Source organism: Penicillium psychrofluorescens (assembly GCF_964197705.1).
Source record: "Penicillium psychrofluorescens genome assembly, chromosome: 2".
In the NCBI taxonomy this organism is placed as follows: Eukaryota; Fungi; Ascomycota; class Eurotiomycetes; order Eurotiales; family Aspergillaceae; genus Penicillium; species Penicillium psychrofluorescens.
Window position 1 is genome coordinate 2,788,936 of NC_133440.1, and position 18,031 is coordinate 2,806,966.

The 18,031-nt window shown below is 51.8% G+C and overlaps 8 protein-coding genes across 8 annotated transcripts; 5 read left to right on the forward strand and 3 right to left on the reverse strand.

Annotated features, from left to right (window-relative positions):
* Positions 1-552: 552 nt before the first annotated feature.
* PFLUO_LOCUS3236 (putative secondary metabolism biosynthetic enzyme) lies at positions 553-3,905 on the reverse strand (the record flags this gene model as incomplete). Its single annotated transcript, XM_073780461.1, has 4 exons — positions 553-2,677; positions 2,726-3,038; positions 3,099-3,291; positions 3,591-3,905. 4 exons carry the CDS (start codon positions 3,903-3,905, stop codon positions 553-555), a joined length of 2,946 nt encoding a protein of 981 aa, XP_073637313.1.
* Positions 3,906-4,808: 903 nt separating this feature from the next.
* On the reverse strand, positions 4,809-5,519 carry PFLUO_LOCUS3237 (uncharacterized protein; the record flags this gene model as incomplete). Its single annotated transcript, XM_073780462.1, has 1 exon — positions 4,809-5,519. The coding sequence occupies one exon, from the start codon at positions 5,517-5,519 to the stop codon at positions 4,809-4,811; it is 711 nt and encodes a 236-aa protein (XP_073637314.1).
* A 606-nt stretch (positions 5,520-6,125) lies between these two features.
* On the reverse strand, positions 6,126-6,937 carry PFLUO_LOCUS3238 (uncharacterized protein; the record flags this gene model as incomplete). Its single annotated transcript, XM_073780463.1, has 3 exons — positions 6,126-6,707; positions 6,763-6,860; positions 6,916-6,937. The coding sequence occupies 3 exons, from the start codon at positions 6,935-6,937 to the stop codon at positions 6,126-6,128; spliced, it is 702 nt and encodes a 233-aa protein (XP_073637315.1).
* Positions 6,938-7,854: 917 nt separating this feature from the next.
* PFLUO_LOCUS3239 (uncharacterized protein) lies at positions 7,855-9,620 on the forward strand (the record flags this gene model as incomplete). The annotated part of the gene is made up of 5 exons (XM_073780464.1): positions 7,855-8,017; positions 8,091-8,271; positions 8,458-8,496; positions 8,557-8,914; positions 8,976-9,620. The coding sequence occupies 5 exons, from the start codon at positions 7,855-7,857 to the stop codon at positions 9,618-9,620; spliced, it is 1,386 nt and encodes a 461-aa protein (XP_073637316.1).
* A 335-nt stretch (positions 9,621-9,955) lies between these two features.
* PFLUO_LOCUS3240 (uncharacterized protein) lies at positions 9,956-10,402 on the forward strand (the record flags this gene model as incomplete). The annotated part of the gene is made up of 1 exon (XM_073780465.1): positions 9,956-10,402. The coding sequence occupies one exon, from the start codon at positions 9,956-9,958 to the stop codon at positions 10,400-10,402; it is 447 nt and encodes a 148-aa protein (XP_073637317.1).
* Positions 10,403-11,003: 601 nt separating this feature from the next.
* On the forward strand, positions 11,004-12,604 carry PFLUO_LOCUS3241 (uncharacterized protein; the record flags this gene model as incomplete). The annotated part of the gene is made up of 2 exons (XM_073780466.1): positions 11,004-11,543; positions 11,603-12,604. 2 exons carry the CDS (start codon positions 11,004-11,006, stop codon positions 12,602-12,604), a joined length of 1,542 nt encoding a protein of 513 aa, XP_073637318.1.
* A 196-nt stretch (positions 12,605-12,800) lies between these two features.
* PFLUO_LOCUS3242 (uncharacterized protein) lies at positions 12,801-14,182 on the forward strand (the record flags this gene model as incomplete). Its single annotated transcript, XM_073780468.1, has 4 exons — positions 12,801-13,009; positions 13,069-13,090; positions 13,148-13,790; positions 13,845-14,182. 4 exons carry the CDS (start codon positions 12,801-12,803, stop codon positions 14,180-14,182), a joined length of 1,212 nt encoding a protein of 403 aa, XP_073637319.1.
* Positions 14,183-14,411: 229 nt separating this feature from the next.
* Positions 14,412-17,846, forward strand: PFLUO_LOCUS3243 (uncharacterized protein; the record flags this gene model as incomplete). Its single annotated transcript, XM_073780469.1, has 2 exons — positions 14,412-14,726; positions 14,781-17,846. The coding sequence occupies 2 exons, from the start codon at positions 14,412-14,414 to the stop codon at positions 17,844-17,846; spliced, it is 3,381 nt and encodes a 1,126-aa protein (XP_073637320.1).
* Between the last annotated feature and the right edge of the window lie 185 nt (positions 17,847-18,031).

The following is an 18,031-nucleotide window of genomic DNA, read 5'->3' on the forward strand; positions in this document are numbered from 1 at the left end:
ACCTCAGGCAGTAGGAGCATACTGGATATGCACGATCACATTTCCTCTTGCGCACCCTGCAGTTCTTACACGCTAGGGGGTTTTTCATTGTGGGCGACAGGATAAAGCACACGGCTTATATCCTCCTAGGCATTTCCGCCCAACGACTTCGAGAGTATACGTGTTTCCTCTGTCATAGTTTTCTAGAAGGAGAAGAAACATATCATAGCGCCTTGACAGTGCGAATTTTCTTCCGGGTGGCCGGCACATGATGCAACCCGCCCCTCTCTTGAATGGGTGGGTCATCAAATCTCGTAATTGGGCTGGAAGGGAGTAGAATGGAATGTACGCGGATGAATTCTAGATTTTACCGGTTAATAAGGTTGACCGAAGGCAAATGTTTGAATCTAAATCTGCATTTCCGATTGAAGCCCTTGAGATAAAAGAAAGCTCTGCGAGCTATGATGAGTCAACGCGAGGAAGACTCCAGCGATTTTTGTTTTAAAGTTACATGATTTCTCTGTTTCTGTACAAGTTTGATGAAATAAGACATAACTTTCTATTTAATCGACACTAGAATCTCCATTGCTCGCACCACATTTTCATCATATCTGCACTAATAGGACTCATTTGATCCAGTGTCTTACTCATACCTCTCGTCTTTGTTGTAGAGAACCCCGTAAAATGGGTCTCACCAGCCACAAGCGCTTTGTAGGTATCCAAGAGCTTCACGGCCGGGATATCGGTTCCTTTTGAAGCACTGGCCTCAACTATCTTGACCCAGGTGGCCACATCCACAAACTCAAGCTTGCGCCCTTGTTGCTCATAGAAGCTCTTCACAGCCCCGGCAAGATCTTTCCACTGTTCATGGGCTGGGTTGACAATATGGAAATAGCCACAGATCGCTGATAGTGGGTGATGAGATAATATCCCAGCAATTTCCAGTATTATTTTTGCAACATCCTCCACCGGAATCCAGTCGACTGTGTCATTTGTGCCGAGATCAGTAGGCAGCTGACCCAAGACCGCTGATGAAGAAACAATAGTAGGAAGCCACTCCTGCCTATTCCAAATGCCCTTTTCGCTCCGGGGACCGGCGATCTGACCTACACGAATCACTGCAGTGGGAACCTCAAGCTTCTCTGTTGCTTGCTGGAGAATCAAGTCACCAACAAATTTGGATTGGCCATATCCCATTGAAGCAAGGCTTAGATCGGTCAGAGGAGACTCGGGAACTGGACCAGGTCCGGCCCAACGGTCGGCGGTGCCAACGGAAGATACGAAAATGATTGGTGCCCGCTTCCCAGCGTGGAAAGAGAACTCTACCAGACCCCGAACACCACGGATACTAGGCACAAAGGACTCGACAGATAGGTTGAAGTTGACTGGCCAGGCGTTGTGGATGATGCGGTCTACCGAGGATGAAAGACGCTCGTAAACGGCAAGATCCAGTCCAAGGTTTGCGTGCGATAGATCTGCCTGCAGGAATTCAGTCTTCGGGAAGTCGGCCTGGAGACCGCGCTCTTCGCTGGATTGCTTTTGCTTTTGCCGACCGCCATCGGCGCCTCGGTTGAGGCAAACGATATCTGAGACAGAGTTGCTATTCTCCAGGAGGTCCAGGAGGTATGAACCGAGACTTCCTGTCGAGCCAGTAAGGATGATTGTCTGTCCTTCATCTTTGGGCGACGGTTTTTTGGGAATGCTGCCATTGATGGAGTCAATGCTGTACTTTTCCAAAGCTGCCTTTGCTGCTTCGACTCCATCTATGCCATTGGTAACAGTGGTATCTTGAGAAATTTGGGCAAAGAGATGCCGAGCGAGCTTTCGCAGGGATGGGTTGCCATAGATCGCTCGAGTTGTGATAGTAGAGCGGTCTTCAGGCACCATGGCATGTCGGAGGCCATCTCCAATAAGCTTTCCAAGGTTGATGATTCCGAGTGAATCGATACCAGCTGCAAAGAAATCCGTGTCGGGCTCAATTTTCTCAACACCAAACGATGAAACGACGACCTTGTGAAGGGAATCCAGAAGAGCATTTTCGGTCTCAAGAGAAATCTCCGGTACACTGTCTCCATTGTTTCTGTTGTACAGAGCTTCGATATCGTCCTTATAAATCTTCAAGAATGCACCCCGCTGAAGAGAACCCTTAGCAGAAGAGGGCACCGGCCTTGCAGGATCAGAGATCTTAACCAAACGTCGCGCAATCCGTCCATGGGCCACTGTCTGTTTATTCACCTGGTCAATGATAGGCCAGACTCTATCGATAAGGGCTTGAGCCTCGGCGTCGTCATTGGGGAATTGAAGCGGCTCAAGGAAGATACCAGCCTGAAACTTCCCTTGGCCGACCACTATTACCCGTGTGAGCGCGGGATGAGCGCCAACGATGGATTCGATGGTAACAGGGTTCAACTTTTCGCCGTTGGAAAATACGATCACATCGTCTGCGCGTCCCGTATGGAGCCAAAGATAAGAAGCAGTCGGGTGAGGTCGATAAAGATCCTTGGTATGGTATTCGTCGAGTTCGGGGAAAGTGTAGAAGACGCCCTGCATGCCAGGATCTTTGTCGCGACGAACGATGACATGTTCAAAGATATCGTCGCCGATAGGACGATAATCGGAGCCAAAGGTTTCATCGTCGAAGACGAAATATTTCCACAGTTTCATGTCCGGTTGGAAATAAATTGGGTACACTCCATATCTATCAATCATTAGCAATGAAACAAGGCTCTTTGGTATAACTTCTTACTCTGTGGTTGAAATTATATTGGCGAGTGTTACTCCTGCCTTGACAAGTTGATCACCGGCCTCAGCTTCTAAACTTCCTCCACCACAAGCTACAAAAGAGAGCTTCTTAAGTACTTCGATGTCCGTCTTCGCGTGACTCATGTCTGCGAGAATGGAGGGGGCGACGACGGCAGCATCAGCTCCAGAATGCTCGATGAAAGAGCAGATAGCATCTGGAGTCACCGCTTGGTCTGCAACTGGGAGTAGCAGCGGAGTGCCCCAGAAGATGGAAAGACTGATGAAGAAGTAAAGGCCAAGGGCATGGAACAAGGGCGCTGCAATAAAATCAATAGCTAGATCTTGAATAGAGACTTAGAGATACGAATAATACGTACTTGTACACAAGATCTTGCCCGCCATCCCCGAGAAAGCCTTCATAATATGAGAGTATCCGGCGAAATCGGGCCGCCGGTGGTATGCATCGGCCAGACAGAGAATACCATGACGGCAGATAATTGGCTTGGGGATTCCAGTGCTGCCGCTTGTGTGTAAAACAAAAGCCGGCTTGCTACGAATCTCGTCGAATGACTTTTGGTAGGGGAAAGATGGGACGCTCTCCGTAGAGAGGAAGGATATCGCTAACGGCGCTGACCAGGGTGGATTTCATCGGACGAGCACTCAACCACGACTGTATGGATTGTGCATGGTCTTGTGTGTATAGAAGCCATTGGCAATCGGTCGCTTCAAGCAGAGACAACTGACTCTCGATGTTGTTTCGTGGGGAGACGAAAAGAGCCTACATTGTGATCGAAAAGTCAGCTGCTTAATGTTCATTACAAAGGTACGCTTTTTCGCGTAACCCCAGAGACTGAATTTTAGGAACGTACCTTGTATCCGGCCTTGATAGATGCTGCCAACACAACTAAGTATCGTACATCGTTAGGGCCGATATAGGCGACTGTGGGGTACTCCCCGTCCTTGGCACGCCCGGCTTGTTGGACGATCCAGTGAGCAAAGCGGTTGATGGCGTTGGCGTATTGTCTAAAGCTCACTTCATCCCATCCATCTTTTGGATCCGAAGAGCGAGGAATATAAACGACAGGCCGGGATGGGTCGTTCAATGCGATTTCATCGATCGCGTCAACAAAGTTGCGCCGCCCATAAGCAGGCGTTCGGTTGCTCGTGGCACCGTTGGAGGTCATTGCAGGATTTTTGTAAATAGATATTGGTGAATTAGTATTAAAATGTGTGGCAAAAAGATTCAGGATTGAGTGTCCTGATCAAGAGAACGCCTGAGGGGTTTTTACCTCGGTTTTATATCTACTGCGTGTCAGCGAACAGCGGGAAGGAAAATGCCGAGTTTCCGGAGGTTGCACTGGTGATCATTTCTGGTCAAGGAAGCAGTGATGACACCTTGGGTTGAAATTTGCTAAATAGTGGGGGTTCTTTGAGGTTTGTCAAGAAACAACGCAAACTTGGATCCTGATGGCCGAATCTGACGATTCTGATCAAGCGGGTTGTGAGCGGACTTTAGCGTCGTCGGCACGACGATCTACAAAGCTTGTTGTGTCCATGCAAGGTTGCGGCTTGAGAACAGTACGTGGCTGCAGGGGCCCAAAATCAGACAACGAGTGCTAACTTAAATAGCACATGTGACTTTTTTTCGCGAACTATGTCATATTTAGTCTGCAGCTAGGTTGCACAAGCGTCGGAAGCAAAGTTGCCAAGATGACGAGGGATTCACGGGTTCGCGGGAGATTTGCTATTATTGAATGCCCATATTGTTCGAGAATATTCTTATTCTGGATGCACCGGAGCGACCTCTGTTAGCTTATTGAATGATGGACGCGTTGATGTTAGTCGGTGGAGCATTCTGCGTCCGAATGTCGGGCGGCCTCTGTCTTTGATAGAAGTAAGGCCAGGCAATTACAGCACTGGATAACAATGCGGGGTCATTTTGCCTAATAACAGCATAATGGTACCATACAAGACTACATGGCTATAATACCAGAAAAATGCAAAATTTCTATTATCATGGTTCTAGAATGCTCTGATAATAACACCTGAGCCGCACAGCACATCAGTGCCGTTAAAATAATATTAGCTCACTCGCATTCTGGAAACACCAAACTTGGAAAATCACCCAGTCCTAACATATTAAAGTCATCGAACCAACTGAGGAGTGATGCGTACGCCACATTATTTTCCCAGATCTGCTGCTCAGATGTGTCTGTCGTCACGACAGTCTTGACAGTAGAATTGATGGCTCCCGCAGGCACGATAGTTCTTCGATTTAATTTCCCAAATCCATCTTGCACGTCAAGGTTCCGATATTGGGTGCTTTCCATGGGGGCTCCCTGGTAATGATCATTCCGAGTTGGATTACTCTGAGCAGAGCCGCTTTCATTGGAGTCCAGAAGGCCGCTATTCGCGTTGTATGTGCTGTTAGATCCAAAGCTGCTGCCACTGGCACGATCTACTGCCTCTGCCATCCAATGTTCCCATTTCTCGTACCCAGACACGTCGGTATTCGATGAGACAGCGAGGGATGTCAATGGCCGTTCCCTCTTGATAGTTGCTATTAAGGCTCGAAGATTCTGGATTAGTCTGAGACATTTCTTTGCATTGCGGGCTCCAGAAGCCAAGAATTCCATGGATCGGAGAATCACGGAGATGGCGGAATGATAGCATGGATGGCTATCGACGATCTCGTTGATGATAACGATGATAGCAGCGGATGTACAATAATTGAAATCCGTATAGGAGTAGCGAGCAAGCCGGTGACTTTCTGCAAGATATCGTACACAACCGGCCATTTGATATGCTGCGCTGACGCATGCTCGGGATAAGGATTCATCTGCGGGACCTGAAGGGGATGACTGCAGCAACGGTTGAGAAGCGGCAGCCCGCATTCCATAGAGTCGCATTTGTATGATTCCTAATAAGGATGGGCGGCCCATGAAAATAACAATTTGGTGATAAGACATATGTAAATGAACGGCGCCACGAAAAATCTTGGTTCCGGGATCGAGATTACTTGGTTGTAGTTGTGTTGGGAGACTTGCCATCCAACATTGTAGATCTCGATTCAGATCCGGGATAGTAGATTCAGCAGCACTGTCTGCCAAAGGAACCGACTTTTCGCGTCTTTGAATTAATAAGTCAATTAGTTTTGTACAGCAACCGCCAAGCAGAAGATATTAAATACTTTACTGCACGGTTGAAGATAGACATGAGGCGAATGCTAGCTTGGAGATTTCCGAGATTGTTGTTGCCTCCAAGAAGGTCGAGTGCTTCGCATATTTCTGGGAAAGGTGTATCGATATCTTCTTCCTTTATTGTTTCCGGTCGATCCAAGATGATAGAAAGCCGTCTAGAAAATGTCAATATACACACGCAATGGAGGGGAAATGTTAAGTTACCTACCGTTCACTGACGTAAAGCGACCACCAAAGTCTGTTGCGCACCTCAACCACAATAGGAGCCAACTTACCGTCAGACGTCTTTCGGTGTAGCCCAGACGCGATGGCCATTTTCATTGCCATTCCATGGTACACATACGACAGATCCGTCGAGTTGGAAGGGAGAAGAAACAATGCCGTAAGGAAGCACACCTGGATTCCCTCCATGGTGCATTGTGTGATTACGTCGGGCAGAAGAAACTTGGCCTTTAAATAGAAGACCATTCCAGGCCCCTGTTTATACACCGATGTGGGGTGTTGTGTTTCCTGCGTTTCTGGAGTCTGAAGATGTGCGAATTGGCTGCCCATTGCGAATACCATCAAGGCCAGTGCGATCAGACTAGCATCAGATTCGATGTCTGAATGTAAACCATCAAGATATAACCGATTCAGCCGCTCTTGGAAGTGGGTTCGGTCCATGAAGTAGTAATTCGCTTCTGAATGGCGGAAGAAACATGTAACGAGAAACTCGGCTTCATTCGCTGATGGAAATCCTTCCAATGCTTTCTTGACCAAGGTAAGATCCGCGATGTTCTCGTGATCCTACGTACCAACATTAGGATTGTGGAACCCAGACTGGGGATCGCGTCAGACTTACTGTCGGTTCATCGTCTTCGATCTCGACTCGAGAGTGCACTACAACTGTATTCTGGATTTTGGATAGGAACGTTGTGTTTGAAACTTCTCCTTCATAATCTGTGATGAGAGTGTTAGTGAAACTGCATGGATAGTGACTGCCAATAAAACTCACGGGTTTGGTGGGAGCTTCGCATCAACAAGTGAGCAGCTTCATTTGACTGGACAGACTTTGGTGAGCTGGACGAGTGAAAAGCTTTATCCACCGGCCTGAATACATTTGCATCCCGCGGATAATCGGCATGCGCATTCTCATCGTTGCGCCTGCAGAAGAACAATTTATCTATATCAGTATGGAGTTCCGAAAACGAGTCCCCAAGATATAGTAATATCTACTAACACTGACGATCTAGTGATATTGGACCGCTCAAAGAAGAATGGTTCGTCAGCAGACGTGCACTCGACTCCTGCATTCAGGCATCGCAGGCAGGTAGCCGCTCGGCTCGGGGCCGGAATGCATCGGCTCTTGTGGTTTCGACATCTCCAGCACCTGTGATAGTGATTTGGTCATAAGCCTGCTTCAAGATAAGATTCAAGAGATAATTGGAAGATTGCCTACGCTCGTGCAGCGCGCTTGCGATTCGAGTCCGCGACCTTGGGTCTTACTCGAGCAACTCTTTTCTGCCGACGTAAGTCCATGCCTCATACGACTGATAAAAGAAGGTAACAGCAATCACTAAATGTGTTGAAGGTACGAGTGCATCCTGTATCAAGGTTTCGGCAGATTGCCGGTGCCGGGTGGTCGGTTCTTATTGGGGACGAATTGGTTCACTTGCGGAGAGAAGCGGGGAGCGCTCAGCTTGGATCGCTTCGATTGGCGAATTTGGTACAATTAGGGAGATAAGCGATACGAGAACTGCGCCGGGATTTTAACTAGTGTATCGTTCGCTCCTCATCGGACCCTCGTCTCCCGACTGCTACTTAGTCGTGGTATGGTCCAGGAATTTTGGTCGTTTGTAATATCAGGACAACTTAGATCGTCAGGATTTCGGTGTTCTGCTTCCAGAACCAAATTATCAGCTAGTTTTCCGGTTCAACGATCACATTGCTCACCATGGCGGTCCAAGAAAAGGCGCCCTCTGAGGCCCAGATCCAACCACAAGCTGTGGATGAAGGGTCGGTGGAGTACCTGATTGATCCCGAGGAGGAGAAAAGGGTTATTCGGAAGATTGACAGGGCACTTATGCCACTCATGTTTGCCATTTTCTTCTTCCAGTGTCAGTTCTAGTGCTTTCTACATTTCCATTTGAGAGGAAAGAATACTGACCGTCGGTTGATTGGCCTCATCAGTCCTGGACAAACAGACCATCAACTACGCCGCTATCTTTGGCATGCAAACGGAAATTCATGTCTCTGGAAATGACTTCTCTTGGGCTGTCAGTCTATTCTACTTCGGCCAGCTGGCTTCACAATTTGTGTCCGCCTATTTCATCGGCCGATTTCGCGTCGCTACTGTTGTAAGCATTTCCATGTATGTACTAAAAACTGTTAAATGATGTATAGAAATTGGTTGGTGCTAATTCAGTGCTAGTATACTTTGGGGAGTATGCGAGATGTGCCATGGAGCGCCCACCAATGCAGCAGGTTTGCTCGCCGTTCGTTTTTTCCTCGGATTCTCCGAAGGCATAGCTTCGCCGGGGTTTGTTATTCTGACTAGTAATTGGTACAAGCGCAAGGAGCATCCGATCAGGGTTGCGTGAGTTGTACCTCCTTCGTGATCGTGAACCATTGCTGATGGAATTTTTCCGACGTACAGTATCTGGCAGAGTACCAATGGCTTTGCTCAAATCATTGGTGCTGTTCTCATGTATCTCATTGGCCATTCGACGACTATGGCTATCGCCAGTTGGAGAGTCATGTTCCTTATCTGCGGTGGATTCACTGTCCTGTCAGGTGGAATCTTCTTCTGGTTGATGCCCACTGACACCATGACGGCCTGGTTCCTCAACGACCGCGAGCGAGAAATTGCCACCAAACGACTTGCCATGGACCGTGGAACGCGCGACAAGGCACAGTTTAACAAGGAGCAAGCGAAAGAAGGCATTCTGGACCCTCACACATGGATTCTCTTCTGTATAGCGCTGTTCATCTGCATCCCATCTCCAATCCTGAAGGTAAGACTTGCAGAACGAGAATTGTTTGAAATGAGTAACCTTTCTCATCCCCGTTCAATAGTTTTCTTCTCTCGTCATCAGCGGTTTCGGCTTCAGCAACTTCAATACCATGCTCGTCGGCTTGCCAAGTGGTGCCATTCAAATCATCACCTCATGGGCCGCCGCTCTAGCTATGCACTACACCAAAAAAGGACGCTGCATCAGTGGTATTGCACTCACACTGATTCCTCTTGTCGGAAGTATTGTCCTTTTGACCCTGCCAGCGAGCCATAAATGGGGCATCGTGGTTAGTACATGGCTGGCAGCACAATCATCATCTCTGATGGTAGTCTCCCTCAGCTTGATGGCATCCAACGTAAAGGGAAACACTAAGAAGCCCACCACAAATGCCATATTCTTTCTTGGGTACTCGGCAGGCTGCATCGTAGGACCCCAGTTGTGGCAAGCCCCCGATGCACCGCGCTACATCAAAGGCTGTATCAGCAGTATTGTCAGCTGGGTGTTACTCATTATATTCTTTGGCATGTATTACGTCCTTTTCAGACGGGAGAATTCTAAGCGCAGAACTCTTCTGCTCCAACAGACAGAAGATGAGACCGGTCATGAGGCTCCTCCCGAGAAGCTTGAGAAAGAGTTGCATGCCGGTGTGGATGTCAATTCTGACTCTACCGATAAGCAGGATTTGAAGTTTATGTATACTATTTAACTATTGAATCAGTATGCCTTGGACTGAAATTGGATTGTGATCGATCATCTAGCGCCTACAACCGTGTCTCACCCATGGAACCAGTTTATCACGCGGGGTAAACCCAGATTACTATTTACTGCCTTATCTCCTGTGCCGGATTGGGGGCCTAACCCGTTCAAATGATGGTTAGATGCCTAATGGTACCCTCAGGCTGCATGATTTTGGACTAAAGAATTCGGGTGCCTCGCCTTACTGGTCACTATTTAAACTCTCCATTTCTCTACGAACTACCGGCAAGAGCATCATCATCAGCACTTTCCACCAGCCCTTATCTATTTCAACAAAACACCACAATGCTACCACCGAAGCATTCGATTCTTCCCATCTCAGGTTCTGACCTACCCACTCTCGCAGAATTCCTCCACACCTCAAAGCTAGCTCTGACCGTAAACCGGCTTATATTCAAACATTGGCCGAACGATGCCACCCAGCTACCGCTTTACACTGAGGCTGTCGAATCCGGGTTTTCCGACCCGTCAATGGAATGTTTGAAAGTGGTTGACGATGAAACGGGAGACATCGTCGGCTACCTGGCCCTGTCTCGGAAACAGGCGGAAAAAGAAGCAGAAAATCCGGCCGGCTCAGAAGAGGATCCTGAGTCAAATGCACCTGACGGACTCAATATGCCTGTTTTCAAGGAGATTATGAATGCCGTGTCAGAGATCACCAAGGAGTTTGAAGCGATCGACCGTTTCGGTAATGCGTACTTTCCAGAAAAATGGGGCCCTGCTAACTTTTAGTAGAGGTGACATACATGTGTGTCAAACCTAAGAGCCGCAGACATGGGATTGGATCAGAGTTGGTTAGAAAGTGTTTTGATAGGGCGAAAGCTGAGAATCTACCGCTTGTCGTCTGCGCGGAGCCCGAGGCACACCCTTTTTTCACAGCGGTTGGATTTGAAGATAGAAAGCATGTCGATATAGATCTCAGCCAGTGGGCTCCGCCATATAGCGGGTTCGGGCCGTTCAGACTGACAGGCATGATCTGGTCGCCTTGAAAACGAAGTTGCCGGCAGACGTGAATCTAGAGGCAATTTAAATCCGGCAGATTCAAAATGCACTAGTCTAGAATACTGGAATCAATGGTTGTTCTACAATTTTCTCATTCTGGGACAGATCCCCAACTAGAGCTGGAGATGACTCATTCGACCAGCAATCCATGATCAGCAAACCGACTTCACCACAACCAATGAGCGCTAAGTTTATCGCGAAAATTCTTCCTCGAGGCTTGCAAGAGCCTGTTCCGTAATGCAGAAAAATCTTCACTTTGGTCTGTCCCTTCCTTCAACCTTCATTCCAAGCGAATGGCCCGAGTTCATCGGTATCTATTCAACACTTCGCCATGGGACAAACCGACACCTCTCCAAGAAAAGCAATCGCCGAAACCCCTCAGATCCAAGAGGAGACAACCAACCCCGATATAGATCCGGCAACCCCTCTTTCAGATATAGAAGATGGAAAAGCCAACCCTCTGCGGAACGAAGCGCCGGAAATCGTCACCTTCAAAGACAACGACCCCGACAACCCGCTGAACTGGCCCAGGGCCAGAAAATGGTCTATTACACTCGTGGTCTCCCTCTCTGTGTTTCTCATGCCGCTGTCATCAGCCATTGTTGCCCCCGAACTGCAAACGATCAGAAAAGAGCTCGACATGAATAGCTCTCTCGAGTCGGTGTTGGTTCTTTCGACTTTCGTGCTAAGCTATTGTCTCGGCCCTCTTCTCCTCGGTCCATTGAGCGAACTCTTTGGGAGAGTCGCTGTTTTGCATTCTGGTAATTCCTTCTATCTCGTCTTTAACCTTGTGTGTGGATTCGCTCGCAGTAAAGGCGAGCTGCTTGCCTTTCGACTGTTGAGTGGGTTTGGAGGAGCTGCTGGGTTAGTAGTGAGTTCGATGTGTCCTACACCTGACATCGCGGACCTGACCTCATCTTTCTGGGACAGGTCGGTGCAGGTATCATCAGTGACTGCTTCGCAAAAGAAGAACGCGGCTGGGTGATCGCAATCTACAACATCGGACCTGTCGTAGGGCCCTCCCTCGGCGCTGTGGTCGGAGGCTTCATCACCGAATACACAACATGGCGCTGGGCCTTCTGGGCAACCTCGATCTTCAACGGGGCATTGGTGATACTGGGTCTCATCGTCATGAAAGAAACATATCCGCCAGTAATTCTAGCTCGTCGGAAGAAGAACATGATCAAGACGACGGGCAAGACCACATTGACAACGCCATACGAATCTCCCGATAAAACCCTCAGCCAGCTCTATCGCACTTCTCTCATCCGCCCACTCCAACTCCTGAGAGTGCAGCCCATCGTCCAGATCCTGGCCCTCTTCTACGCCTACCTGTACGGGCTCATGTACCTAGTACTGTCGACGTTCGCCACGCTCTGGGAGGACAGATACCACGAAACCGTCGGAATCGGAAGTCTCAACTATTTCGCGCTGGGGTGCGGCTATCTCGTCGGGTCACAGATCTGCGGCTTCTTCGCGGATCCCATATACAAGGCGCTGCAAGCGAAGAATGGCGGGGTGGGCAAGCCCGAGTTCCGCGTCGTGCTGATGTTCCCCGCCTCAATCTGCGCGCCCGTCGGATTACTCTGGTATGGGTGGAGCGCGCAAGCCGTCACGCACTGGATCGTGCCCGATCTGGGCATTGCGCTCTTTGCCGCTGGCGCGATGATTTCTTTCCAGTGCACCACGGCCTATCTGTACGAGGCCTTTACGTTGTACGCGGCAAGTGCGACTGGTGCGGTGTATATTCTGCGCGCATTGACTGGTTTTGGGTTTCCCTTGTTCGGGCCTAGGATGTATGAAGTCCTTCAGTACGGATGGGGTGATACGGTGCTGGCGCTGGTGGCGGTGGTGATGGGTCTGCCGGCTCCGATGATTCTATGGTATTACGGTGAATGGTTGCGAGCTCGCAGTAGCTATGCGACTGGGTGAAATGTGAAATGCGACAGAGAGGTCTGGAACATGGAGCAATTGACGCTTTAACATACGTAGGGCCTGACTAAGTTCCGAGGCACAACTGCAACTCCGCTTGTGGTGGATCCTCACAATATCCGAATGATTCCCCGGCTATTTCTCTATTCTTTCCTTTCCTTCTTTCTTTCTCATAGCCACTGGTAAAATAAACAAGATGTCAGACAACTACGGGAGTTATCAGACAGAAATCTATGGCCAGGGTGCCCTGATGGGCATCCGGCCCACTGTGACCACCGACCCCCGGCTACTGGAGGAACAAGCACGGAAGTCGCTGGGCGTCCGATCATTCAACTACGTCTCCGGAGGCGCGGGCGAGAAAGCCACGATGGATAGCAACCGGCTAGCATTTCGGCAGTGGAAGCTGTGAGTCTTGCACTGTACACGAACTCTCACGTCTTGACTGGTCTAACTCTGGCTTCTAGCATCCCCAGGATGATGCGAAATGTTAGTTCTCAAAAACAGAACTGCGACTATGCACTACGGAGCTAATAGCCCCACCAGATGGAAAAGCAGGATGTGTCGATTGAGCTATTTGGCCAGAAATACGATAACCCACTCATCATGGCGCCGGTCGGCGTCCAGAGCCTCTTCCACGAGGACAAGGAGACCGGTCTGGCCGAGGCATGTGCCGAAGTCGGCGTGCCGTACACCCTGAGCACAGCGAGCACGAGCTCGATCGAAGATGTCGCGTCCGCCAGCGGCGACGGCAAAAGATGGTACCAGCTATACTGGCCCCAGGACAATGAGATCACGGCATCGCTGCTAAAGCGCGCCAAGGAGAACGGCTACTCGGTCCTGGTGGTTACGCTAGATACATGGTCGCTGGCATGGCGTCCCGCAGACTTGGATAACGCGTATATTCCCTTCATCAAGGGCGTGGGGAACCAAGTCGGATTCAGCGATCCGGTCTTCCGCGCGAAATTTGAAAAGGAGTCCGGCACGACGGTCGAGGATGATATCGTGGGTGCGTCGCGGGCGTGGCTGGCGGATGTGTTCTCGGGTCGTGCGCACACTTGGGACGACCTCGCCTTTTTGCGGGAGCAGTGGGAGGGTCCGATTGTGCTTAAGGGGATCCAGCATGTGGACGATGCGAAAAAGGCTCTGGAGTGCGGCTGTGATGGCATTGTGGTTTCCAATCATGGAGGTATGCATCGCCCTGATCCACCACACGCGCGGACGAACTACTAACCGAGGCTAGGCCGCCAAGTGGACGGAGCCATTGGTTCGCTGGAGGCTCTGCCCGAGATTGTCGACGCGGTCGGTGATAAGATGACCGTGCTGTTCGACTCAGGCATTCGCACTGGCGTTGATGTCATCAAGGCCTTGTGTCTGGGCGCCCAGGCGGTGCTGGTCGCCCGGCCGGTCATCTACGGGCTGAGCATTGATGGCCGGAACGGTGCAAAGCAGGTGTTGAAGGGGCTTCTGGCAGATCTATGGCAGAGCATGAGCCTGTCTGGGATCCAGAATGTTGCTGAATGCGACCGGAGCAAGATTCGCAAGGTGGTGTATGGGGGCGACGTGAAGGCGATGATGTGATGGGATGTGCTCGGATAGACTCTCCTACTCCCATCCTCATCTAGTTACGAGGGCCTAGATTATTCATCTTCATACTCCGATACAATCACATGTGACGATAAGCCGTGTAGTGTTATTGGCGGTCAGGCACCGATCGTCCACCAGGAACTTGCTTGACTAACGCCACTCTACTTTATTATTCGAGTCTGCTGCGGTTTGTGGTTTTGTATCTCAACACCGATGGATCACCATGTTGCTCAGAGACTCTAACCCCGATGAGGACGACAGCGCCAGCCATGTGCCCGCACCCTCAGGCACCACCTTGCTGCCACGCCCCGTAGCCTCGCTCATCTCGCTCCTGACGCAATCGACATCGCTCTCGCTGCGCCTAGGGACCTTTGTCGGTGGTTTCGCGTTGGACAGCGCGCGCACGACCACGCTGACAGGCCTGGAGTTGAGCCGAGCGGTCATCGAGGGCATCCTGACTAGGGCTGGCCGTGACGTAGCCGCGCGCTGCGGCGATGAGCATGGCCGCGCCGAGGCCGAATCGCTTCTAGAACGCAGTGTAAGTTTCGGCACTTTATTGCATTGCGCTCGCGGCTAACGACTACTTACACAGCTGGCGACACTCCACGCGACCGTTAGCTCGGCATCGTTCTTCGCCGCGGCGACCTTCCACTTCTCATCGACCACGCTGTCTTCCGTCGTCAGTTTCTCGCAGGCGCTGCTGTCGACGCTCGACGCGATTCTTGGATCCACGGAGTCGTCCCGGGCTATCGCGGCCATTATCACGCTCATCCGACGCGAGTTTCGGTCCATCGAACCCGGCGCCAGTGCGGAGAAGATTGGCGTGAGTGATCTCTTGATCGGGACCATTGGATTTGCGCTCTTGCAGCGCTGGGGCAAGAAGAATACAGAGCGACTTCTCCGTGAGAACGGCGGAGACGAGATCATTTGGGATGTCGTCATTCTGGACAATGGCGCACGAGCAGATGTCGTGGGGACTCACCAGGTGCAGCTCGCAGAGACGGGGCATGACGAACTACCTCCAGAGCCCTCCAGCGCCGCTTCATTCGTGATGCCGGGGAAACGCGACGAGGCCTTTGACGCCGTGCACCGTCGGGCCAGCTTGGCGGATAACATGGCCGGGGCGCGTCTATCATTCCCCTTGGACGGCCAACAGCCATCGTCGGATGAGGACATCCGTGCATACGTGATGAGCCAGCTCCCGGCTGGATGCCATGCCTCTGTGCGGTCTGAAGTGCTGACTGCGCGAACCATCACGGTGGATATCTTCGACGACGACATGGCGGAAATCGCTGCGCCGCCTGGGACCACGATGATCGAGGAGAGGTTCCATCATGATAATGGGTATGCCAACACCAATACTCCGGAGTACCAGCGGCTGCCGAAACACACAATGGTCTTCCGGACGGCATTCAATAGATCCCAAAGTACGCAGCTACGCCCATATGATGCCAACCCGTCCGAGGCTGAACCTGGTCCGCAAGCACTTCCCCCAGGAAATCAGCACACGCTAAAACGGCCTCGTCCTGCGGTATCAAACGGAACACCACATGGGATGCGCAACCAAGTTTCCCCCGAAGCAGCGCCACCGAATGCCAAATCCGCCAAGAGCTCGTTCACCAAATTCGCACAGAAGGTCAAACCCGCAGAGAAGAACGAGGGTCCAAAACGGCCGCCGACGTTGAAAAAACCGCCCAAACCCGCCGAGTCCTCTCGGGCAACCGGCTCCCGCCAAACTACACGGCCTGTGAAGGGCGCGGGCGCGGTGAAAGAAGCCACTGCGCGCGAGCATGGTGCCAGACCTGACCTTCGTCAACCATCTACACCTGCGCCCAATCGAGGTCTCCCACGGTCGCCGCTGCCTCATCACTCTCCGAGGCAGCCTCAATCTCCACAGCAGACACAGCCCAAATACGCTCCGGGAGATGCGCATCACCGAAACATCAGGCCCAATTACTACACCATGCGGGAGCGAAGCCAAGAGTCGCTCATCACTCAGACAGACACCTACTCACGCCAGACGATAGATCGGCGTCCCGGCTCGCCTGCCACGACCCGAAAGCACGTTCGCAGTAGCAGCTCCATGTCCGTGACGCGGTCTGAGGCGGACAACACCGTCTCACCGACAGACTACCGGCCCGGCTCATCGGCACTGCACCGCAGATCGCAGTCATACACGCCTAGCATGTACTCCCTGGCAACGGCGGGATCCGAAACATCGCTGGTACTTGCACATCGGCCGCGCAAGAGCGCCTACGAGGATATGGAGACCATTCACGCGCTCAACCGCGACGGCTATGTGCCTGGCATCTTTCCCGAACGCCATTTCGTGCAGAATATCCGCCGTTTCTGTCGCTTTTCGTCGGCTTCGTATGGGTCGAATGCCTTGAAGGTTATGGGTGTCTCGAAGGGGAGCACCAAGAGCCTACCTCCTCCAGAACCTTCGTCATCTGAGCCATCAAATACCCACGAGCACAGCGCTTTCTCAGATCATGCCGGTCTCCCCCCATCAACGATCCTGCTATCATCCTTCGTCGATCCCGCCGGTGGCTCCAACGCAGCCGGTGAGACCGAAACAGGCTTCCCACTCGTCCACTACCTCTGCATCGACCACGAGTCAAAAGCCGTGGTGCTAACGCTGCGCGGCACATGGGGATTCGAGGACATCCTCACGGACATGACATGCGACTACGACGAGCTGGACTGGCAAGGCAAGACCTGGAAAGTGCACAAGGGCATGCACGCCTCCGCGCGGCGGCTGCTTGACGGCGGCGGCGCGCGCGTTATGATCACCCTCCGCGCTGCGCTCGAGGAATTCCCGACCTACGGCGTCGTGCTGTGCGGCCACTCGCTCGGCGGCGGTGTTGCTGCCCTCCTGGCTACTTTGATCTCCAAGCCGAACACCACTATCGGCGGCACGTCGTTCGTCACGGCTTCGTACGAAGCCGCGCGCGGACCTCCGCTCTTACCACTCGACGACTCTCCCTCCTCGCCGCCGCCGGATGTGGACGCCCCAGCCTACTCCCTCCCGCCCGATCGCCCAATCCACGTCTACGCCTACGGCCCACCAGCCGTCATGTCCCCCTTCCTCCGCCTCGCAACCCGAGGCCTGATCACAACAGTAGTAAACGGCGCGGACTCCGTCCCGAGTCTCTCCCTCGGGATCGTGCACGACATGCACAGCGCGGCAATGTCCTTCAAAAGCGACGACGTGTCCGGCGCCCGTACGCACGTGAGCCAGCGGCTGCGCGAAAGTCTGCGCCAAAGCATCGTCCACAAATTCTATGTCAACCAGCCGCCGCTGGTGGTCAATGCCGGCGATGGGGTTGGCGAAGATGCGTGGGCGTGGAAGACGTTGCGGTTGCTGCGTGACCAGATGTCTGCGCCGAAACTTGTTCCCCCCGGGGAGGTCTTTGTTGTGCAGACTATGCGTGTGCTTCAGCGGGATGCGTTCGTGGCGAACTCTTCGGAGGCCTGGGTCTCCGATGCGTATCCGCGTCTGGGGCGCCCGGCGACGAGAGTACAGATGCGGTTTGTCCGCGACGTCGAGGCTTGGTTTGGTGAGTTGCGCTTTGAGGCGGGGATGCTGAGTGACCATAACCCGGCGAGGTATGAGACGAGTCTGGCGGCGGTGTCGAGGGGGGTCATTGATGAGTGATGTCAGTCAGTATTTTGGAGATAATTATCTGCATAGAGGATGGATTGAGATCTCTATTTGCTTTCGGTTTGGATATATGGCGTTATGGGGGATAGAATGCAGGCAAAGAACAAGAGGGTTGGTTGGGCAAGATATACATGCCCGGATTTACTGTTGGATGGACGGACACTAGTTACGAACGAGAC